Below are 18,062 nucleotides of genomic sequence, written 5' to 3'. Positions count from 1 at the left end.
TGTTATTTCACAATTATGTAGTTTTGGCAAAAACAAACTGAAAAAGAGGAAACTGCTATGTTAATTTGCTCTGTTTTACAAGCAAAAAGCCCTGCCTTAAATGTCAAACTGTTCAACACAAAGCCCTCCCTTTATGAGGTTGAGCTCTGTGCATACCAGAGAACTCATTTCATAAAAAGACTTTGTCCTGTCCTGTGAATTTTTCCATTGTGATTCCCTTTAAAAAGGCATTCCTTTCTGGAAGCTTGAAATACCCATACTGCAGACTCATCAATGGGGTCCAGTTAGCTTTGAGTGAAAGGTGTTTGATTCGTGTTTTTACTTTTGTAATTACAGGCATTTCCTGTTTTGCACACTTTGAACAAACGCACAAGCATGCATGTGCGGGTTGTTTTCAGACCCAGAAGAGGGCATAATGGGGCGGGGCAGGCTTATGCGCGCTCCGCCAACATGTGCAATGGCCACAAAACATGTGCACAAAACAGGGGTTGCCTGTATGTAAATCTTTTCATGTTGTAAGCCACCTTGAGCATGGTTTCATCTATGGAAGGGCAGCAATGATGATGATGTTTCTTAATTCCTCCTCAGCACTCACAGCCACAGAGAGCGACGGGACTCTGTTAATGGAGCAATATGTCCCTTGCCCAGTCTGTTCCACCCCTAAAAGTCAAGAAGGAAAAGGCAGCCAGGAAACGGAAGACATCCAATACTTCAACATGGAGGATTGTGTCCTAACAGCCATTGAGCTGGACAGCATCACCTGTGCTCACCACCCGTCCATACCTGTCCCTTTACAGGAGCTGGTCCCTGAGCTTTTCATGACAGATTTTCCTGCCAGGTAATACTAATTTCCCTTTTCTTTTTCTCTCCCCAGAGCTACTGTATCCAGTTCTCGTTCCCTGACCATTTTCTGCCATAATCATTACTCAAGATTTACTCGTTTGTGCATATATACTGCAAGCAGAGATGGAGGAGAAATTCAGTTTTTGAATTTAAAACGAACCTACCAAATTTGCATGTTCCAAAACACATGACACAAACTGAAACAAAGCTGTCCTTGGAAATTTGCACTTCTCCGAATTTGGTAGTGCAGTTCTTCAGCCAAGTCAGCCAAGTAAAGCGTGCACAGAAGTGCTTAAATGGGTAAAAACAATATACAAAATTGCATTATTTCAGGGGAAATTGCTTTGCAAAAATGTATACATGGCATACACAAGAAGGCAACGTCAGGCTTTGAGATCACCCACATCATCTCCATGATCAGCGGCTTCAAGTCACTCATGAGTGAGAGAGCAAATAAGAAAGATATTTTGTTTGACACACCTCTAGGCAGCAAATAGCTGGGGTGAAAGCCCCATCATGACTAGGGACAGCATTTGCTGTCTTTTTCCAGAGAATTTTGAGATGATGTGGGTGATCTCAAAGCCTGACGTTGCCTTCTTGCACACAACTCAGTGTGTGTATCTCTTCATTCCCAATGATTTCATTCCCAATCATAAGGTTTCTCCTTCTCTTTTCCCTTCTCCCACACGCATGACCGGCAGATTGTTTCTAGAAAACAGAAAGCTAGAATACACTGAAAATGAAAACAATGTTCTTGGCCAAGGAGGAAGCGGAACGGTTATATATCAGGCGCGGTACGAAGGGAAGCCAGTGGCCGTGAAGCGATTTCAGATTAAAAAATGCAAGAGTTCTGCTGGTTCAGCTACAGGTGAATATGCCCTTAATTATTTATCACATTTTATGTTTACATTTGTATCCCACCTTTCCTCCAAGGAGCTCATGGTTGCTGTTATGCATGGTTCTCTTCCTTCCCATTTTATATCCTCACAACAACCCTGTGAGGTAGGTAGGGCTGAGAGGGAGCAACTGGCTCAAGGTCACTCAGTGCATTCCATGGATGAGTGGGGATTAGAATCCTGGTCTCCCAGGTTTTAGTCCAACCCTCTAACCTTCACCCCACACTAGGTCCTTGTGGGTCCTTCTCCCCCGCCACCAAAAGCTATCCATGCTTACCAACAAACAAGCTTCCATACTTGATACAGCTTTTACAATGTGCAAGAAAGAATGTGTATCTTGGTGTGGGGATTTGGGGTGTGTGGAAGGGGTGGAGAGGTTTGGTGCATTTCAGTAAATCTTTGTGCAACATGCATGTGTGAATAAAAGCAGCAAGCCTGATCAAGTCTGCTACAGGGCAAAGGTCCGAGCAATGCATGGAATTGAGGTGTGGAGAAATGAGCACAGGGGTTTATTTCAAAGGTGGAAATAGTTGTTGTTGACCCTTTTGCCTGCAGGCTTCCCAGAAGTTTCTTGACTGCTACTCAGCCAGAAGCAGGATGCTGGATTAAATGGACTCTTTAAATTTCTTTATTAATTTGGTTTTTCAAATTGCAGTTTTACAATCACATATCCAATATACAACATAAGAAACAAGATTCCAAGGAATCTCCTGGACTTCCCTCCTCCCCTTTGTGGGTCCTAATGTTAGTCATTTCCTCCTGCATCTTTTATACCAGGCACGTCCAACAGGTAGATTGTGATCTACCGGTAGATCACTGGACGTCTGTGGTAGATCACAGGCTCCCCCCAAAAAAGCTCAACAACTTTGGCTCCCCTAAAAAAAATCTCATAATTTTGCCCTGCACCCCCCAAAAACAGGGCTTTCCTTCTCCCTAAAAAAAGCTCAACAACAACTTTGATCTGAATGCCTAAAAAACAGGCCTTCCTCCTCCCCAAAAAAGCTCAACAACTTTGACCTGAACCCCAAAAAAGGGGATAGATCACCGCCAGTTTTTAACTCTGTAAGTAGATCGCAGTCTCTTGGGAGTTGGCCACCCCGTATACTAATCCAAAGCTTTTGCATCTCTATTATATCCAAAATTCACCATTAAACTACAAGTGTTATTCCAATCCTACTAACAATTTTAACTGTTTACAATGGTTTTTAAGCTAAATTATAAATTCCCCCCCATTCTTTTTTAAAATTTTGGTCATCCTGATCTCTTATTCTTCCGGTCATTTTTGCCATTTCGGCATAATCCATCAACTTAATCTGCCATTCTTCTCTGGTTGGGACTTGTATCTTCTTTCCATCTCTGGGCCAATAACATACGCACAGCCGTGGTCACATACGTAGTCTTTTCTGCTCCAAAGGACTCTTGATCCGGCCCAGCAGGGCTGCTCTTCTGTGGTTGTGCCAATGCCCTGCAGCATAAAATAACATAACAGCAGCGCATTGTCTCCTCTGCTTAGACTCCATGTTGAGGCACCTGCAGGCCATGGATGCCATGAAGAACTTCTCCGAGTTCCGCCAGGAAGCCAGCATGCTCCACTCACTGCAGCACCCATGTGTCGTCTCCCTGATTGGGATTAGCATTCACCCACTCTGCTTCGCCTTAGAGCTGGCTCCTTTGGGCAGCCTCACCACCGTGTTGTCAGAAAACTCTAAAGGTAATAACTTGGATAGCCCTTCTGTGGTTTAAGGTTGGATCCATATGGTCCTTTTGGAGGGAGCAATGGCAGGTATTTTGCAGGAGCAGAGGGCTGCAGTTCTAGCGACCCCCCCCCCAAGTGATATTTTCTCCCCTCTCTTTCTATAGGGGCATCCTTTGTGCCACTAGGGCACATGTTAACCCTAAAAGTAGCCTATCAGATAGCAGCAGGCCTGGCCTACCTCCACAAGAAGAGCATCATTTTCTGTGACCTGAAGTCAGACAACATTCTAGTGTGGTCTTTAAACGTGAAGGAAAGCATCAATATCAAACTATCTGACTACGGGATATCTCGACAGTCCTTTCATGAAGGTGCTCTGGGAGTGGAGGGCACACCAGGGTACCAGGCCCCCGAGATACGACCTCGGATCGTCTATGATGAAAAGGTAAGTCTCAGGTGTCTGCTTCTGTGGAAGAAATTCACACCCAGAACTAAAGGGCCTGTCTTAGGCATAGGAGTCAACTCCTAGGGGCTAAGGCCCCTTCAGCTCCCCCATAAAATGTTTCAGGGGGCTGGGGACCCCCAAGTTGATGGGCATAGCCATTCAAATGGTGTGTATCTTATGATCGATTGTGCGGGGCAGGGCTTACCTGCGTCCCCCCAATATTTTATTCAACTTGGCACCCCGATCTTAGTTAGGTATAGAAACCAGAGCCCAAAAATGATGGGTTGTATGCAGTGTAGCGCTATGCTGAAGTCACTTAATGATACACTTGTTCCAGAGTAAGCTAAATGTTTTTGTACCAACAGAGCAGCTGGTAACTTTGTCGCACAACAGATTGTAAAATTTCTTGCGCAATGGGTTTGATTTTAATTTTTTTTTAATGTTATACAGTAAATATTTATTTTTGGCCGATACATTTATTATTATTATTATTATTCTTTTTTGCAAACTACTTTGAGGTTTTAGGACAATCAAGTTGTATACAAAATTTGCAAAAATAAAAAAAACGAAGAATACAACTGTGCATAGTATTCAAAGTGTGATTCCAAAGCTTATTTGAAATGCAAAGATCTCTGTAATGGGCATGTATTTTTCTCCTAGGTAGACATGTTTTCCTATGGAATGGTGCTCTATGAGGTGTTGTCTGGGCAGCGGCCTGTGCTTGGCCAGCACCAACTTCAAATTGCTAAGAAGCTATCCAAGGGGATCCGGCCTGTCCTAGGCCAGCCCGAAGAGGTACAGTTCCATCAAATGCAGGCGTTGATGATGGAATGTTGGGACACAAAGCCAGAAAAGGTATGAGAAGGTTGGGGAGGCCATATTGGCACAATAGGGTCCTTTTTGACCATTTTCTGAGTTACAAACAGGGCTTTTCATACATTTTCATCAGCCCAGAAATTTACCTAGGCTAGCATCCTATTTCAAATTATGTTGACTCACAACAACAAAAATCCAAAATCCACATTAACTTTTATTAAGCTACCCAAAATGTATGTATAGCTTTTGAGTTTCACAGAATTCTTCATTGGGTGACTTTAAAGTGCTGGAATGGGGAGAGTCATCTATGCTCAGTTGGGCAGAGCGTGGTGCCGATAACACCAAGGTTCGATCCCAGTATAGGACGGCTGCGTGTTCCTGCATTGCAGGGGGTTTGACTAGATGGTCCTCAGGGTCCCTTCCTACTCTTCAGTTCTATGCTTCTGTGTCTGCTGTTTGTTTAAGATGGAGCATGGGGGGGGCAGTAGCAGACAGTCAGATGTCAGGTGCTCTGCTGGTTTCAGGTTGCAACCAGACCTCCTGGGAAGGAGAGAGCAAATAATGAGGGATCCCATCCTCCAGTTTCTGCAAATACAATAATCAGCTGCTAACTCAGTTCCACCTCTGTCCTTAGGGCAAGTTCCTTTGGTAGGCAGAGAACAGGAATGAAGAAGAAGTAGGCAGCTGTTCCCAGGAGGCTGCTCTGCAACCTGAAACCTGCAGAGCACCTGAAAGGGCCTCATTTGAATGTCTGCTGCTGCCTTTCTCCCTCTCCCACCCCCTTTGTGTTGCTTTTACGATGGTGAATTCTGGGTAGCTTTATAACCCTGCACAGGATCCTGCGACATTTTGGTTGAAGTAATGAAAGTACAGTGGGCGCTCAGTTTGCGAACATGATCCATGCGGGAGGCGCGTTCGCAACCTGCAGCATCCGTAACCCGCAGCACCGCTTTTGCGCACGCGGTTTGCAATTCGCTGCTTTTGCGCATGCGCGAAACACCGAACCCAGAAGTAGCCCGTTCCAGTACTTCTGCGTTCGACGCGTTCGTATCCCGTGACGAATGCAACCCGAGGTATGACTGTATTGTGCTAACATGGATTTTGGATTTTTTGGTTTGTCAATTTATTTATATATTTGGCCCTGCTTTTCCTCCGGGGAACTCGGGAAGCGTATCATGATTCTTGTAGTTTTATCCACACAAAAGCCCTGTGAGGTAGACTGGGTTCAGAGAGAGTGGGGTCTTGCTTCAGATCACCTAGTAGGGGTGTGGAACAAATTGGATTTGGTTTGCGCTTTAATTAGAAACTGCTAATTCACACTTCTGCTGGGCCTGCGCTTCTTGAATCAGCATTTGATCCCTTCCGCAATGTCGCATTGCCAGACAGCGTGTAAAACAAGCCTAGCTAATCCATGCTTCCCAAAAATATGCAAACCAGATTGTTAGTCACCCATCAGAATTCACACTTTGGATTTTGTGATGCAGTTCTCCAAACGGTGTGCTTATAAAATGCATATATTAAGGGAAAGTGTGGGTGAAAATACAGAGGTTGGTGAAAACGGCATGCAAAAATGCATTGGCTGGGGAATTGTTTCCAAAGAGCTGCCCATTCACACCATATATGCCAAACAACTGCAAAACAATTTCATTTAGGCAACCCTATCCAGATATGTAGAATGTCAAAGTGTGTTTTAATCTGTTTTTTGTTTATTGCTGATTTTATTTTATGGGAAGTTTTAAATAGGCATTTTGAACAGTTTTTACGATAATTCATTTTTTCTATTTGCAAACCACTTTGCAGTGTGTGTGTGTGTGTTTTACAACCAAGCGGTGTGTAAATTTTATGAAATAAATAAATACATTTTGAGCACTGCGATACCTTTAAATAATGCTTAGGGGGCCCCTGTTTGCCTTACAGACTTGTGTGTGTAGCCCCATGTGTCTCTGTTCATTCCAGTGGAGCAAAGAGCTCCATGCATGGTGTGTGCCTCAAAGGAGAGGCAGAGCTCTGAAGGGGGCAGTAGGTCCTTTCATATATACCATCATCTTCCCTAGACACATTACTCTATCCTCTCTTTCACACAGCGCCCATTGGCCACCTCTGTGGTAGGACGAATGAAAGAACCTTCTTTTGCTACGTTCATGTACCTGCTGCCATGTGGGAAACAGTTGTCCTTCTTCTCTTCCCAAGGGGAAGAGTGCACAGTCGTATTCTGGGATGGGAAAGAAGACGCAAGGTTTGTGTATTGTTGGTTTTATTTTTAGATCCTTCTTGTCATCTTTAGTTCAGCATAAACAAAGCCGTCGCTCAGCATCCCTTGAGCTGTATACAGAAGATGCTCATTTGTATTCATGGGGAAGGTTGGGTATTGAGGAAGGGGTATAGGGCAGTGGCAAAGCATCTGCTTTGCGTGCAGAAGGTCCCGGGTTCAATCCTGGGCATCTCCAGGTACGGATGGGAGAGACTCCTGCCCAAAATCCTGGAGAGCCGCTGCCGGTCAGTGTAGACAGTACTGAGCTAGATAGAGTAATGGTCCGACTCAGTATAAAGCACTTTCCTATGTTCCTATTTGTGTTGTCCCCATTAACTTAAAGTTCAGACAGTAAGGTTTCCTTCACGATCTTTCACATTACAAAACAAATTATGTATTTCGCTGAGATTCTCACTTTGCAAATGGAAAGCAGAGCCCCTTGGAATGAGCACATTACATTGGATAATGTAGTAACGGAGATCTCGTGGGATCCACCACAATGAGTTGGTTTCAGTGGTCCAGTTTAGGGTTCATTTGTAGACCAAAGTAGTGTTTACGGGCCATCAGAAGAAGGACTATTTACTTGGGCCACCATTTTGAATCTCTGAGCCAGGGCATTTGATTGTCTTGAACTAGGATTAGAAGAGTGTTTTGAATTTGAGATGTGAATCTCCCACTCCACTAGTGACACCATCTGATCCTTCCTGCGAAGGAGGAATCTTCCTTCCAGCCATAGCTAGGAATCTGTATATGAGAGCCTTGGGCCCATCTTACTAATTTATCTGCATGTTATAAATAAATGCTGTGGTAAAATAGAAGTTAAGTCTTGGGTTTGACCAGGTTTTTGATGCCTGGGCTTCTCCTTTTTGTTACAGGTAGTGTTGTTGCTGTTGTTTCGTAATGCTGGTTTTGGGGGTGCTTTTTCTAAAGGCAAGACAATAACAAGAAAAGGCACATCTGGTTCAAATTTTTTAATGTGTAACGTTTTGTGCTCAGGCTGCTTAAGACATCCAGCATTCAATGATCAATTTATGGATGCTTTGTGGCTTTTCCTTTCCAAATGCAAACAGTATCTTATTGTGAGTAGCAGCAAAACTAACTCTCTGTTCCTCCTTGGAAATGCACCCCTGTGCCATTGTTTTAAAAACATTCTGATCCAATTGCCATGATGGCTTTCCCTTAAGCAAACCAATGCAATACTAAATGTGTGGACCCTTTGCATTTTGTGGACCTTTGGTTACCTGCTCACTTATTTGTAAGTTCTTGGTCCGCAGTGCATATATATTCCTTACATAGTTTAATGAACTTTTCTTGTTTAAAATTGTTGATGCATTTTGCAGAAAACTGTAGAAATTTTAAATAGATAAAATAAAGGACCCAGAATACAGAGGGAAGAACTGGGGGGAACCAGTGCTAGGCAAGTTGCTGTTGTTCAAAGAATGTATCAGATCCTCTGGCCTCTTCAAACCAAACCAACCTCATCATCTTTCTTTTCTTTTTCTTTATTTTTTTATTAACTTTATTACATCAAATACAGAAAGAAAAAGAAAAGAAAAAGAAAGAAAAAAAGTTTTAAAATTCCATGTTTGAATTTCTTCATAGAAAGAAAGAAAAAAAAACCATAAAATACATTCAAGTACGGTAATACATTCATATATTCCAAATAATTCAGTTCTATATTTAAAATAATGAAGCAAAACAAAAATAATAATATCAAAATTCAATAATCGCATAAATCAGTTTCTACTAACCTTTAGTGATATTTCATTCTTCCATCCTTCTGTATATTCTTGTCTATTTCTACTATATGTTACTTCTCCCGCCCATTTGGCTTCCACTTGTCATCATCCCGGGATATCAGTCTTTCCCTTCTTTTTTACTACTATAATATTCCTTATAATCCTTCTATCTTATTTTCTTCTATCCTTCCTTCCTAACTTTAGTTCACAATACAGAATGTTTAGAAATGGATCAAGCATTTCATTGTGCTAACTATCCTGGAGGATCCGGCTGTTTGGTAGCCAAATGGAAGGAAAATGTATTTTGCTCATTGATCGTCCCTTTTCCTCCAAGGAGCTGAAGGCAGATTCTCACCTTTTCCGTTTTATCCTCACCAAAACTCAGATAGATTAGCTCTGGGAGACAGTGAATGGCTCAACCTTACCCAAGTGAATTTCAGGGCTGGAAGGTTGATGATTTGTTTGAACCTGGGTTGTTGTCCCTCCCTGATCCTAGTCTTCCATTCTTGTTTCAACACCACACTGGCTATGTTTTTCTTCTCCAGAAAGAACTTTTCTTCCTTTCCCATCTTTCCATCTTGTAGCTGGGAAGGTAGATAGATATATCTTGACAACACCCACTGTGGGGAACCCCCAAACACCGGGGCTGCTTCCAGGGGAGCGCTCAACCTGCTTTGTTGGCACAAAGCTTGTGAAGAGGTTGTACAACCTCGGCTGTTTGTCAAACAATTACTGCGGTTGGTTTGCAGGGATGGTACGTAAGCAGTTTTTACCTACCCCACCCGTGTATTTTCCTATCACTTTCCTTACCACAAAAGGTTGGTCTTTTTTATTTATTTTTAAAGTGAGCTTTTTACACAAGAGCACCAAATCCACTTTAATCGCTAAAGCTGAATTTGGTGGTAGGTGTCTGAATCGTGCCCTCATATTAGCAACAGTGTGGAAGTTGCCCCGGGAGATAGAATTCGAGAACCATCCAAACACACAGTCATGACTTTTCTCCACTGCTCATGGCTGTTTCTGGCTTTACTTCTGGTGTTGTTGTTAGAATGAGTTCTGTTTTCCTCCTTCCAGGAACTACACGGTAGTTAATGTAGAGAAAGGACTGGTCGAAGTTGCAAGGATGAGCTGCCCAGGAATGAAGCTGTGCTGCCAAAGGAAAGTTCAGAGTTATCTATGGACGGCCACCGAGGTATTTGTTATTCAGTGAGGTGTTCCTTATGTCACCTTTTTTTGAGCCAGAGTTTCTCTTCTGCTCACTTGCTAGCACTCCATTGCTTCAGACATCAAACGCATTAAGCGGATGCCCGCTGTGGTCTGTTAATTGGGCACAGCAGGGCATGGATGCTTCAAATGGGCAGCCTGACATCTCAGGTGGCTCTTCTCCTCCAGACGGTATTTTTTTAAAAGGACATAAGTCCCAACAAACTAAACACATGATTTTAAAAAATGTTTATAGTAGCTATTTTTTTATTACAATCTAACAAATAAATTTTGTATATGAAATACTTTTGCATGAGTTAAAAACAGACAATATGTGCCCACCTATTTCAGAAGCAACTTGAATTTTAAAAAAGTGTGTATAACATGTTTTCTTCTGTTTCTATATTGTCATATTCTATATATGCCTGATTGTTGAGAAAAGGTTTCCTTTATTTTGTTTGCATACAGGATCAAAAGATTTACGTGTACAGCTTACAAGGCATGTGTCCTCTAAAGGTTCCACAAAAGGGTGTGGACACTCCAGCAGTTGTCACTTGTTTCCTTGCAGTACCTGTCATAAAAAAGGTAAAGCAGAGTGGTTTTCAAAGGTGAAGCATTAATGATGACCAAACATTTTTTTAAGTACTCTTTCCTCCTCCTCTTCTTGTTTTTAAAAAAGAATTATTCAGATTAGTAAAGCATGCTGGATAGGATACGGGTGGTGCTGTGGTCTAAACCACTGAGCCTAGAGCTTGCCGATCAGAAGGTTGGCCGTTCGAATCCCCGTGATGGGGTGAGGTCCTGTTGTTCGGTCCCAGCTCCTGCCCACTTAGCAGTTCGAAAGCACGTCAAAGTGCAAGTAGATAAATAGGTACTGCTCTGGCGGGAAGGTAAACAGCGTTTCTGTGTGCTGCTCTGGTTCGCCAGAAGCGATTTAGTCATGCTGGCCACATGACCCAGAAGCTGTCTGCGGACATACGCCGGCTCCCTTGGCCTATAGAGCAAGATGAGCGCTGCAACCCCAGAGTCATCCAAGACTGGACCTAATAGTCAGGGGTACCTTTACCTTTACCTTTAAAGCATGTTGGAGTTGGTGTTAATAGCAGAAATACAACTATAGCTCCTGCTGCTGGCAGTTTTAGGAATAACCATACCCTGTATTTCAGTGCACATTCAGTGCTGTTAACATTTTGAATCAAGTCAGGAAAACTGCTGGGTATGATGCTAGGCATTCTGGAATTAATGAAAATACTGGTTATAGAGCTCTAAGTCGCTGTAATTCAGAAGAGAATTGAGAAGCCGCACAAAGATTCCTTCCACTGTGTTTCTAGACAAGATGGTCTACCCTGGCCACAAATTTTTAAAATTTCCTCAGAACTTTTAGTAGCCTTCCATTACATGACTGGAGACTCTTGGACTTCCATACCTGCAAAAATATGAGCATCTTCCTGCAGTGCCCCGTCTTATTTTACATGTTTCCACCAATTAGCAAATTAAATTAGCTGGAATTTGCTTACATTGGTAACGAATCAAAAGTCTTAACATAAAGTTTCAAAAGGTCTCTGGTGTTGCAAGATACATATTATTGGATCTTGGCTGATGAGAAATGTAGTTCTGTAGACATTCTATATCCCATGGGTGGGGAACCTTCAGCCTGCAGGCTGACATTGGCCTGCCGGAGGGTCCACTTGACTGTGAGGCCATTTCCCCCAGACCTCACCATTTGTCAAGCAGCTGTCCTCATGCCATCAGCTGATGTGTGGGAAGGTGGGTTTCAGTTCTGCCTTATCTGCACGCACCTGTTCCCAGAAGAAAATAGGCACTTTCAGCCAAAGCAGCAGGATTTAACTCCCCTGCTCGTCAGCTGACATGGAGGAGGTTAAATCCTGCTCTGTTTGGCTTTGCAAATCTGTTCTTTGCTGGGAACAGGCACACACAGCCGAATCAAACAGCCTTGTTTCTTTGCAGGCAAAGCACATCTTTCTTGCCTCCCCATCGCCTGATCTCTCCCTGTTGCCAATGTTGGCCTGCAGGATGGAGCCTAATAATTGAACAATGCAAACAGATGAGCAAAAGGCATTTTAGAAAGGTAAATGCTGGGCGGGGGCAGTTACCTTTCTAAAATGCAGTTTGCTCATCTGTTTACATTGTTAAACTGATTAAGGAAATATAATTGTTTCGCTGTAGGGTGGATAGATCAGCTAGATTGGTAAAGTAATCAGAACCCTGCAGAGTTTTTGCTGTGTCACTTACAAAAGTGAATGGATTAATGGATACATTTTACAAATAGGAAACCTGGATTTATTTACCTGCCCCTGGAAAAGTTATGCGTCTCGCAAGACCTTGTTGCTATATTTCTTATAACACTGTATCAAGGTTGGGAATCTAGAATTCTGATTTACTGCCCCCCCCCAAAAAAAGTCCTTAAAAAAAGCAAACAACTCTCCTGTCTTTTTAGAATGCCTACCTTGTCCTGGCTGGTTTATCAGACGGACTGATAGCTGTTTTCCAAGCACCGCACGGTATCCCCGAGGACGGCTGCTGCTACCTCTGCTCCCACACGGCCAACCGCTCCACGTTCAAGATCAGCGACGACGACCCCCGCCAGAACCCTTACCCCGTGAAAGCGATGGAGACGGCAAACAACGGGGCTGAAGTTGGTACAGCAACGGCCCAGGGATCCTCATCATAGACTGTGCAAGTATGGAGATCGCCAGGAGGCTGGAACCCTACGAACCGCCGTCCACGGTTGTGTCCATTGTGTGCAGCTCGGAGTGCAACGGGGAGGAAGTGGCCTGGTGCCTGGATGACGCAACCACCTCCTGGTTATGTATTACACGGCCACTTACCAGCTGTGCGCAAGGTACTTCTGCGGGGACTGCAGCCCCTTGAGGGACATGTTCCCATTCAGCAGCCCTCAGCCTTGATCCCCACTGAGCTGGCTACAGACAGGAGCATGGAGCCCGAGAGCAATGCTTCGGCCGATGTGGGGATCCTCCGCAGCCAAGAGCTTGGCATCCAGATATTAAACCACCAGGACTCCCTGACGGACTATTGCTCTGTGTCCTCTTTCTCCTCCTCGTCGGTCAACCGCTTGATGAGGTCTGCCTCGAGCATGCCGAGCTCCCCTGCAAGCTCTTCCAGCGCTCCTTTCTCGACAGACTGTGAGGAGCCCGACAAGATGCAGGAGCCTAAGACTCCCTGTGAGGAGCCTGACAATGATTTGGAACCAGCCAGCACCCATGCTGACTGCCTCCAGGCTGTAAGGATCCTCCGTGTGAAAGACCTCCTCTGGATTCCCAGGTAAATTGCCTTAGGAGCCATGGCGCCCTGCTTGAAGGCTGCTGCATTCCCCTCCCGTCTTCCTCTCTCTGTTGCAAAGATTTGAATGCCTTCACGTTCGAGGTTCAGGATCCCACGCAGCCGTTTGCATTTAAAAAAAAAAATAATTTTTTTGGGGGGAGAGTTCGCCTGGTGCCTCATTATACACCAGGCATAGGCAAACTCGGCCCTCCAGATGTTTTGGGACTACAACTCCCATCATCCCTAGCTAACAGGACCGGTGGTCAGGGATGATGGGAATTGTAGTCTCCAAACATATGGGGGGCCGAGTTTGCTTATGCCTGTTATACACCTTTAGGCACCAGGCAAAATGTTCCTTTTTAACCAGGCCTTTGGTTGATCTGATTTATGTCCTATGCCCTTTAAAAAAAAATTGGGGGGGGGGGGGGTATTGGGTTGCTGTTTTTAGTCTTATTAGGTATTTTGCGGTTTTATATCTTGATTTTATTCTGTGAACCACCCCAAGACCCCCGGGTATAGGGCGGTATATAAATTCAATTAATAATAATAATAATAATAATAATAATAATAATAATAATAAATCACATGAAAATTCAACAACAAGTTAGGATGAATTTATCCTAATTAACACAGTTTATATGCAGTTTTGAAGAATGTACACATTTTTGCAAGCAGTTTTCCATAATATACTTCATCTTCATCTCTATCTCTGTGAGTGTGTGTGTGGTTTTCACCAGTATATCTGGTGAAATTTACACCCCCCAAAGGGCTCAAGATGACATACAGTCTCTTCCCAAACAAACTTAAGAAAATTCCCACAACACTTAACAGGTACACACAAACCATGTTCAAAGCATGGAAAACAGAAACAGGCAAACTATCCCCAACCCCAACCCCACTAATTCCCCTGGCATACCATCCACTATTCCACCATGCAGCACAAAACCTCCAAACAAAAATCTGGCGATCCAAAGGCCTATATCGCCTAATCAACTTTTATAAAAGTAACAAACTCTTATCAACACAAGAAATACAGGACAATTAGAAGACACCCAAATGCCCTGGTTGCACAACACCTAATTACATGCCCTCTTAAACAACCCAACAGTAAAATCAGCAGCAACTAGACCCCTGACAACCTTCGAAAACCCTCATCCTAATGACAAAGGGACACGACAGAGGGATAGTATCCACAGTGTACAAAAATCCCACGAACCCCCTAGACACAATCAAAAGACAATGGGAGGATGACATAAGATACGAAATCAAACCCCCCCATGGACCAGAATGTGGTCTAAAGCCCCCTTTAAATCCATATCAACGAAAAGAAGAGAACTCACCCTAAAACTAACCTACAGGTGGTATCTAACGCCAAGAAAATTAGCGCTAATACGCCCAGGAACCTCACCAAAATGCTGAAGAGGGGGCACCTCCACCTGCACATACTTCCATATGTGGTGGGAGTGCCCCAAAATCAAACATTCTGGATGACAACCATACAAGAAATATGTAAAATAACCAAACAAGTACTAGAAACCTCCCCAGAACTGGCTTTACTAAACATCTTCCAAGACAATAATGCCCACTTACAACACAAGGAACTCATAATCCACCTACTCTCAGCAGCCAGAAACATCATAACCAGACACTGGAAAGACCTGTCAGGAGTAAGTATGGACCAATGGTACCAAGTAGTATGGGAAACAGCCTACTAGAAAAATTAACTAGCACAGGGACAAATGGAAGAAGACACCTTAACCCCCGTATGGTTCCCCTTCATCACACACACAGCCCCAACAAGGCAATGACAAAAATCTACTGACAGCATACAAATCAATATGGCTAACTTGATCAAAAACACCTACCCACCCCACTCACACAGGAAACCAAGATCACCACAGGCAACCACAAATGAACAATCACACCCTACGCCAATCCCGACTTCTCTCACCACCAAAGAAACACAAGCGAACAACAGAGAACCTACACAAACGACGCTGACACCAAACCCTACATATATTAAGGAAAATAGAAACATCGTCTCCCCACCTCACCCATCCCCCCATCCCACCCACCTCTTTCCCCCTTCTCCCCCTAATGTCTCAACAACCAAAATAGATTTGTAAAAATGTTACATGGAAAAATACGAGAGAGACATTGCACACACTTTTGTAAATCAAGAAAATCTTTAATAATAATAAAGATGGCATACAGTCGTATCTCTGGTTACGATTGCTTCAGGTTGCGTTACTTCTGGGTTCGGCAATTGCACATGCGCAGAAGCGCCAAATCGCATCACGCAGACGCGGTGCTTCAGGTTGCAGACCTTTCAGGTTGCGAACGGGGCTCCGGAATGGATCCCGTTCACAACCAGAGGTGCCACTGTATAGGTTTCTTCCCCACAACAAACCTTGTGAGTGTAGGCTAGGCTGAGAGACAATGACGGACTGTCAGTGAGCTTCATGGCCAGGTGGGGATTTGAACCCAGTCTCCTAGGTCGTAGTGTGGCACTCTAACCACTACACCACATTGGCCTTGTGCGTTTTTGTAAACAATTCTTTGGCTGGGAAGCCACATAGCAAAAAATTGAGTAAGTGAAAGGGATAGCTGTGTTTCAGTTCCCATATTGTTTCGGGAAATTGACATCTAATAGATTCGGCTTCAGGTGAAACCCGAGTTGAATTTCTCCCTGCTCTCTAATAGCCTCCCGGGCTTTTGAAACTACATCCTCCTTGTGCTTCCTTCCTGCTTGGCTTGAGTAGCTCATCAAGGCCACTATGCTTTTCCAGACTCCTCTCCTGAGAGATTGGGGGCTGTATACAAACTCCCTGGGTATTGTTTTTGCTCCTCAGCAAAGCCTCTAACAGCAGACAGAATTCTATGATCCTCTTTAAGAATCCTGCATTTTCAGGAGTTCAGGCTTTTCAGTGGCCTTTTGGATGACTGCCACTTTGGCCGTTTGAAGGCGCACGCACCAAACACACACATGCAAGGAACTTTTCAAACGTCCTGCTGTTGAATCAACCCCCCACCCCACCCCCGCCGAGCTGCATGTAACGGAAATCCTCCTGCTTTCCCTTTTCAGGCGATGCGGAGATATCATTGTGATCGGCTTGGAGAAGGAAGCCATCTCTCAGCGGGGGGAGAGTCATAGCAGTTCTGAAGGCGGCAGAGCTGGCCCCTTATGGGTAAGGATGAGTGGGAGGGGGGATGGTGGCAGGTGACAATTTTGGAAAGACCTCCAGCTCTGGGGAAGAGCACATGGCATGCACAGAGAGCCCAGTTCAATCACTGACATTTCCACTTGTTAACAGGATCTCTCGGAGAGAAGTTCGGAAGAGGCATGTGCACAGGCAGGCACCTTCTCCTCATTTGCTCATGAGCAGGATCAGGTCAAATGCAGCTTTGCTCTCAGCCTGCTGCTAGATCATGCAAACCTCTTTCACCAGCATGAAGGTGAAGGAAGTTCACTTCAGGCAGGCGAAGGGGAAGGTGGTAATGTGCTGTTCACAACAAGACAAAAATGCAAGCCTGGAGCAACTTGGGGAAAGGGTGCATGTATACCAAGGCAAGATATAAATCTGTTAAATAAATAGGCTAGCGTGCTTAAAAGCTTTACGTTTCTATATTTCTGCAAGGGTAGAATGGTGAAGATTGGAGGACTTCTCTGTTCGAGAAGAGCATATTTCTTCAATAATTAAATTGAGCAGGCTTGCATTATCTTCCTTCATTTTGCATAATTTATTCTGCCTTTTTTTTAAAAAAACAAAAACCCTCATATAATTATTCCAAATTAGCTAGTTACGAAGAGAGGGGCAATGAGGAGCTACGCAGAACACAGAAGGCCATCCCTCCTACCTGGAAATGTTGTTTAGCCGCCTTATTCGGCATGTAAAAATTGGAGCAGGATTTGCCCACACACTAAAACAGATGTGGGGGACTTTTGTCCTCCAGATGTTGCTGAACTTCAACTCCCATCAGCCCCAGCAAGTGGGGCTGATGGGAGTTGAAGTTCAGCAACATCTGGAGGGACAAAAGTCCCCCACATCTGTTTTAGTGTGTGGGCAAATCAAGTGGGGCTGATGGCCAGGAATGACTGGACTTAGTTCAGCAACATCTGGAGGTTGCTCAAACCTGCCCAGAAGAGCTAAAAACTTGCTTTAATTTTTTTTAAAAAAAATCTCCTTGCAATATACACTGTGCAAAAGGAAATTTCTGGCTTCTATTTTTTCTGTTAAAAAGAAACCTCTTTTCTGGGTTCCAGGACACTGGTGGATGCTGCTGTGCTGACCAAGGACACGGTTGTGTGCTGCTTCAAGAATGAGGCCACAGAGTGGTGTTTGGCCGCTTGGAAGAGCTGGGGTGCCAAAGACTTTGACATTTTCTACCGGTCCTATGAAGAGCTGGGAAGGCTGGAGGCTTGCATGCGAAAGAGGAGGTAGCAGTTGTGGCAGAGGCAGAGAGGGTGCCCGGCGAACGACAGAAAAACTGGCACAGTTTCAGTTCCCAGCAACCTCCGTGTGAGGATCTCCAAGGACTAGGTGTTTGCTGTTCAATTTTGCTGCTAAAGGACATTCTAGGTGGCTACTAGCCATGATGCTGTGCCACCAGAGTCGGAGGCAGTATGTCTCTGAATACCAGTCGCTGGAAACCTCAGGAGGGGAGAGTGCTGTTGCGCTCATGCTTGGGGGCTTCTCATAAGCATCTGGTTGGCCACTGTGGGAACAGGATGCTGCACTAGATGGGTCATTGGCCTGATCCAGCAGGGTTCTTTTTATGCACTTAGGTGGTTCCCCACACCGCATTGCACGTTGTCTATAATGCGTTTGGATTTTCAGCTAGCTAAGCAATAGTCAGTGGGAAGACCACTCCC

General features: G+C 44.3%; 1 protein-coding gene and 1 pseudogene across 1 annotated transcript in view; both read left to right on the top strand.

Annotated features, from left to right (window-relative positions):
• Positions 1 to 12,606, top strand: part of LRRK1 (leucine rich repeat kinase 1) — a 71,211-nt gene extending 58,605 nt beyond the window's left edge. The window contains exons 24-32 of the mRNA XM_033166907.1: positions 589 to 838; positions 1,545 to 1,711; positions 3,253 to 3,450; positions 3,600 to 3,877; positions 4,538 to 4,732; positions 6,778 to 6,929; positions 9,758 to 9,875; positions 10,355 to 10,471; positions 12,345 to 12,606. Coding sequence (XP_033022798.1) covers positions 589 to 838; positions 1,545 to 1,711; positions 3,253 to 3,450; positions 3,600 to 3,877; positions 4,538 to 4,732; positions 6,778 to 6,929; positions 9,758 to 9,875; positions 10,355 to 10,471; positions 12,345 to 12,578 — 1,709 coding nt within the window. The 3' untranslated portion in view covers positions 12,579 to 12,606. The remainder of the gene's footprint in view (positions 1 to 588; positions 839 to 1,544; positions 1,712 to 3,252; positions 3,451 to 3,599; positions 3,878 to 4,537; positions 4,733 to 6,777; positions 6,930 to 9,757; positions 9,876 to 10,354; positions 10,472 to 12,344) is intronic.
• An 83-nt stretch (positions 12,607 to 12,689) lies between these two features.
• On the top strand, positions 12,690 to 17,839 carry LOC117056493 (annotated as a pseudogene).
• The last annotated feature ends 223 nt before the right edge of the window (positions 17,840 to 18,062 follow it).

The sequence above is a fragment of the Lacerta agilis genome, chromosome 13, assembly GCF_009819535.1.
Source record: "Lacerta agilis isolate rLacAgi1 chromosome 13, rLacAgi1.pri, whole genome shotgun sequence".
NCBI classification, from domain to species: Eukaryota; Metazoa; Chordata; class Lepidosauria; order Squamata; family Lacertidae; genus Lacerta; species Lacerta agilis.
This window is presented reverse-complemented; position numbering and strand designations above follow the sequence as displayed.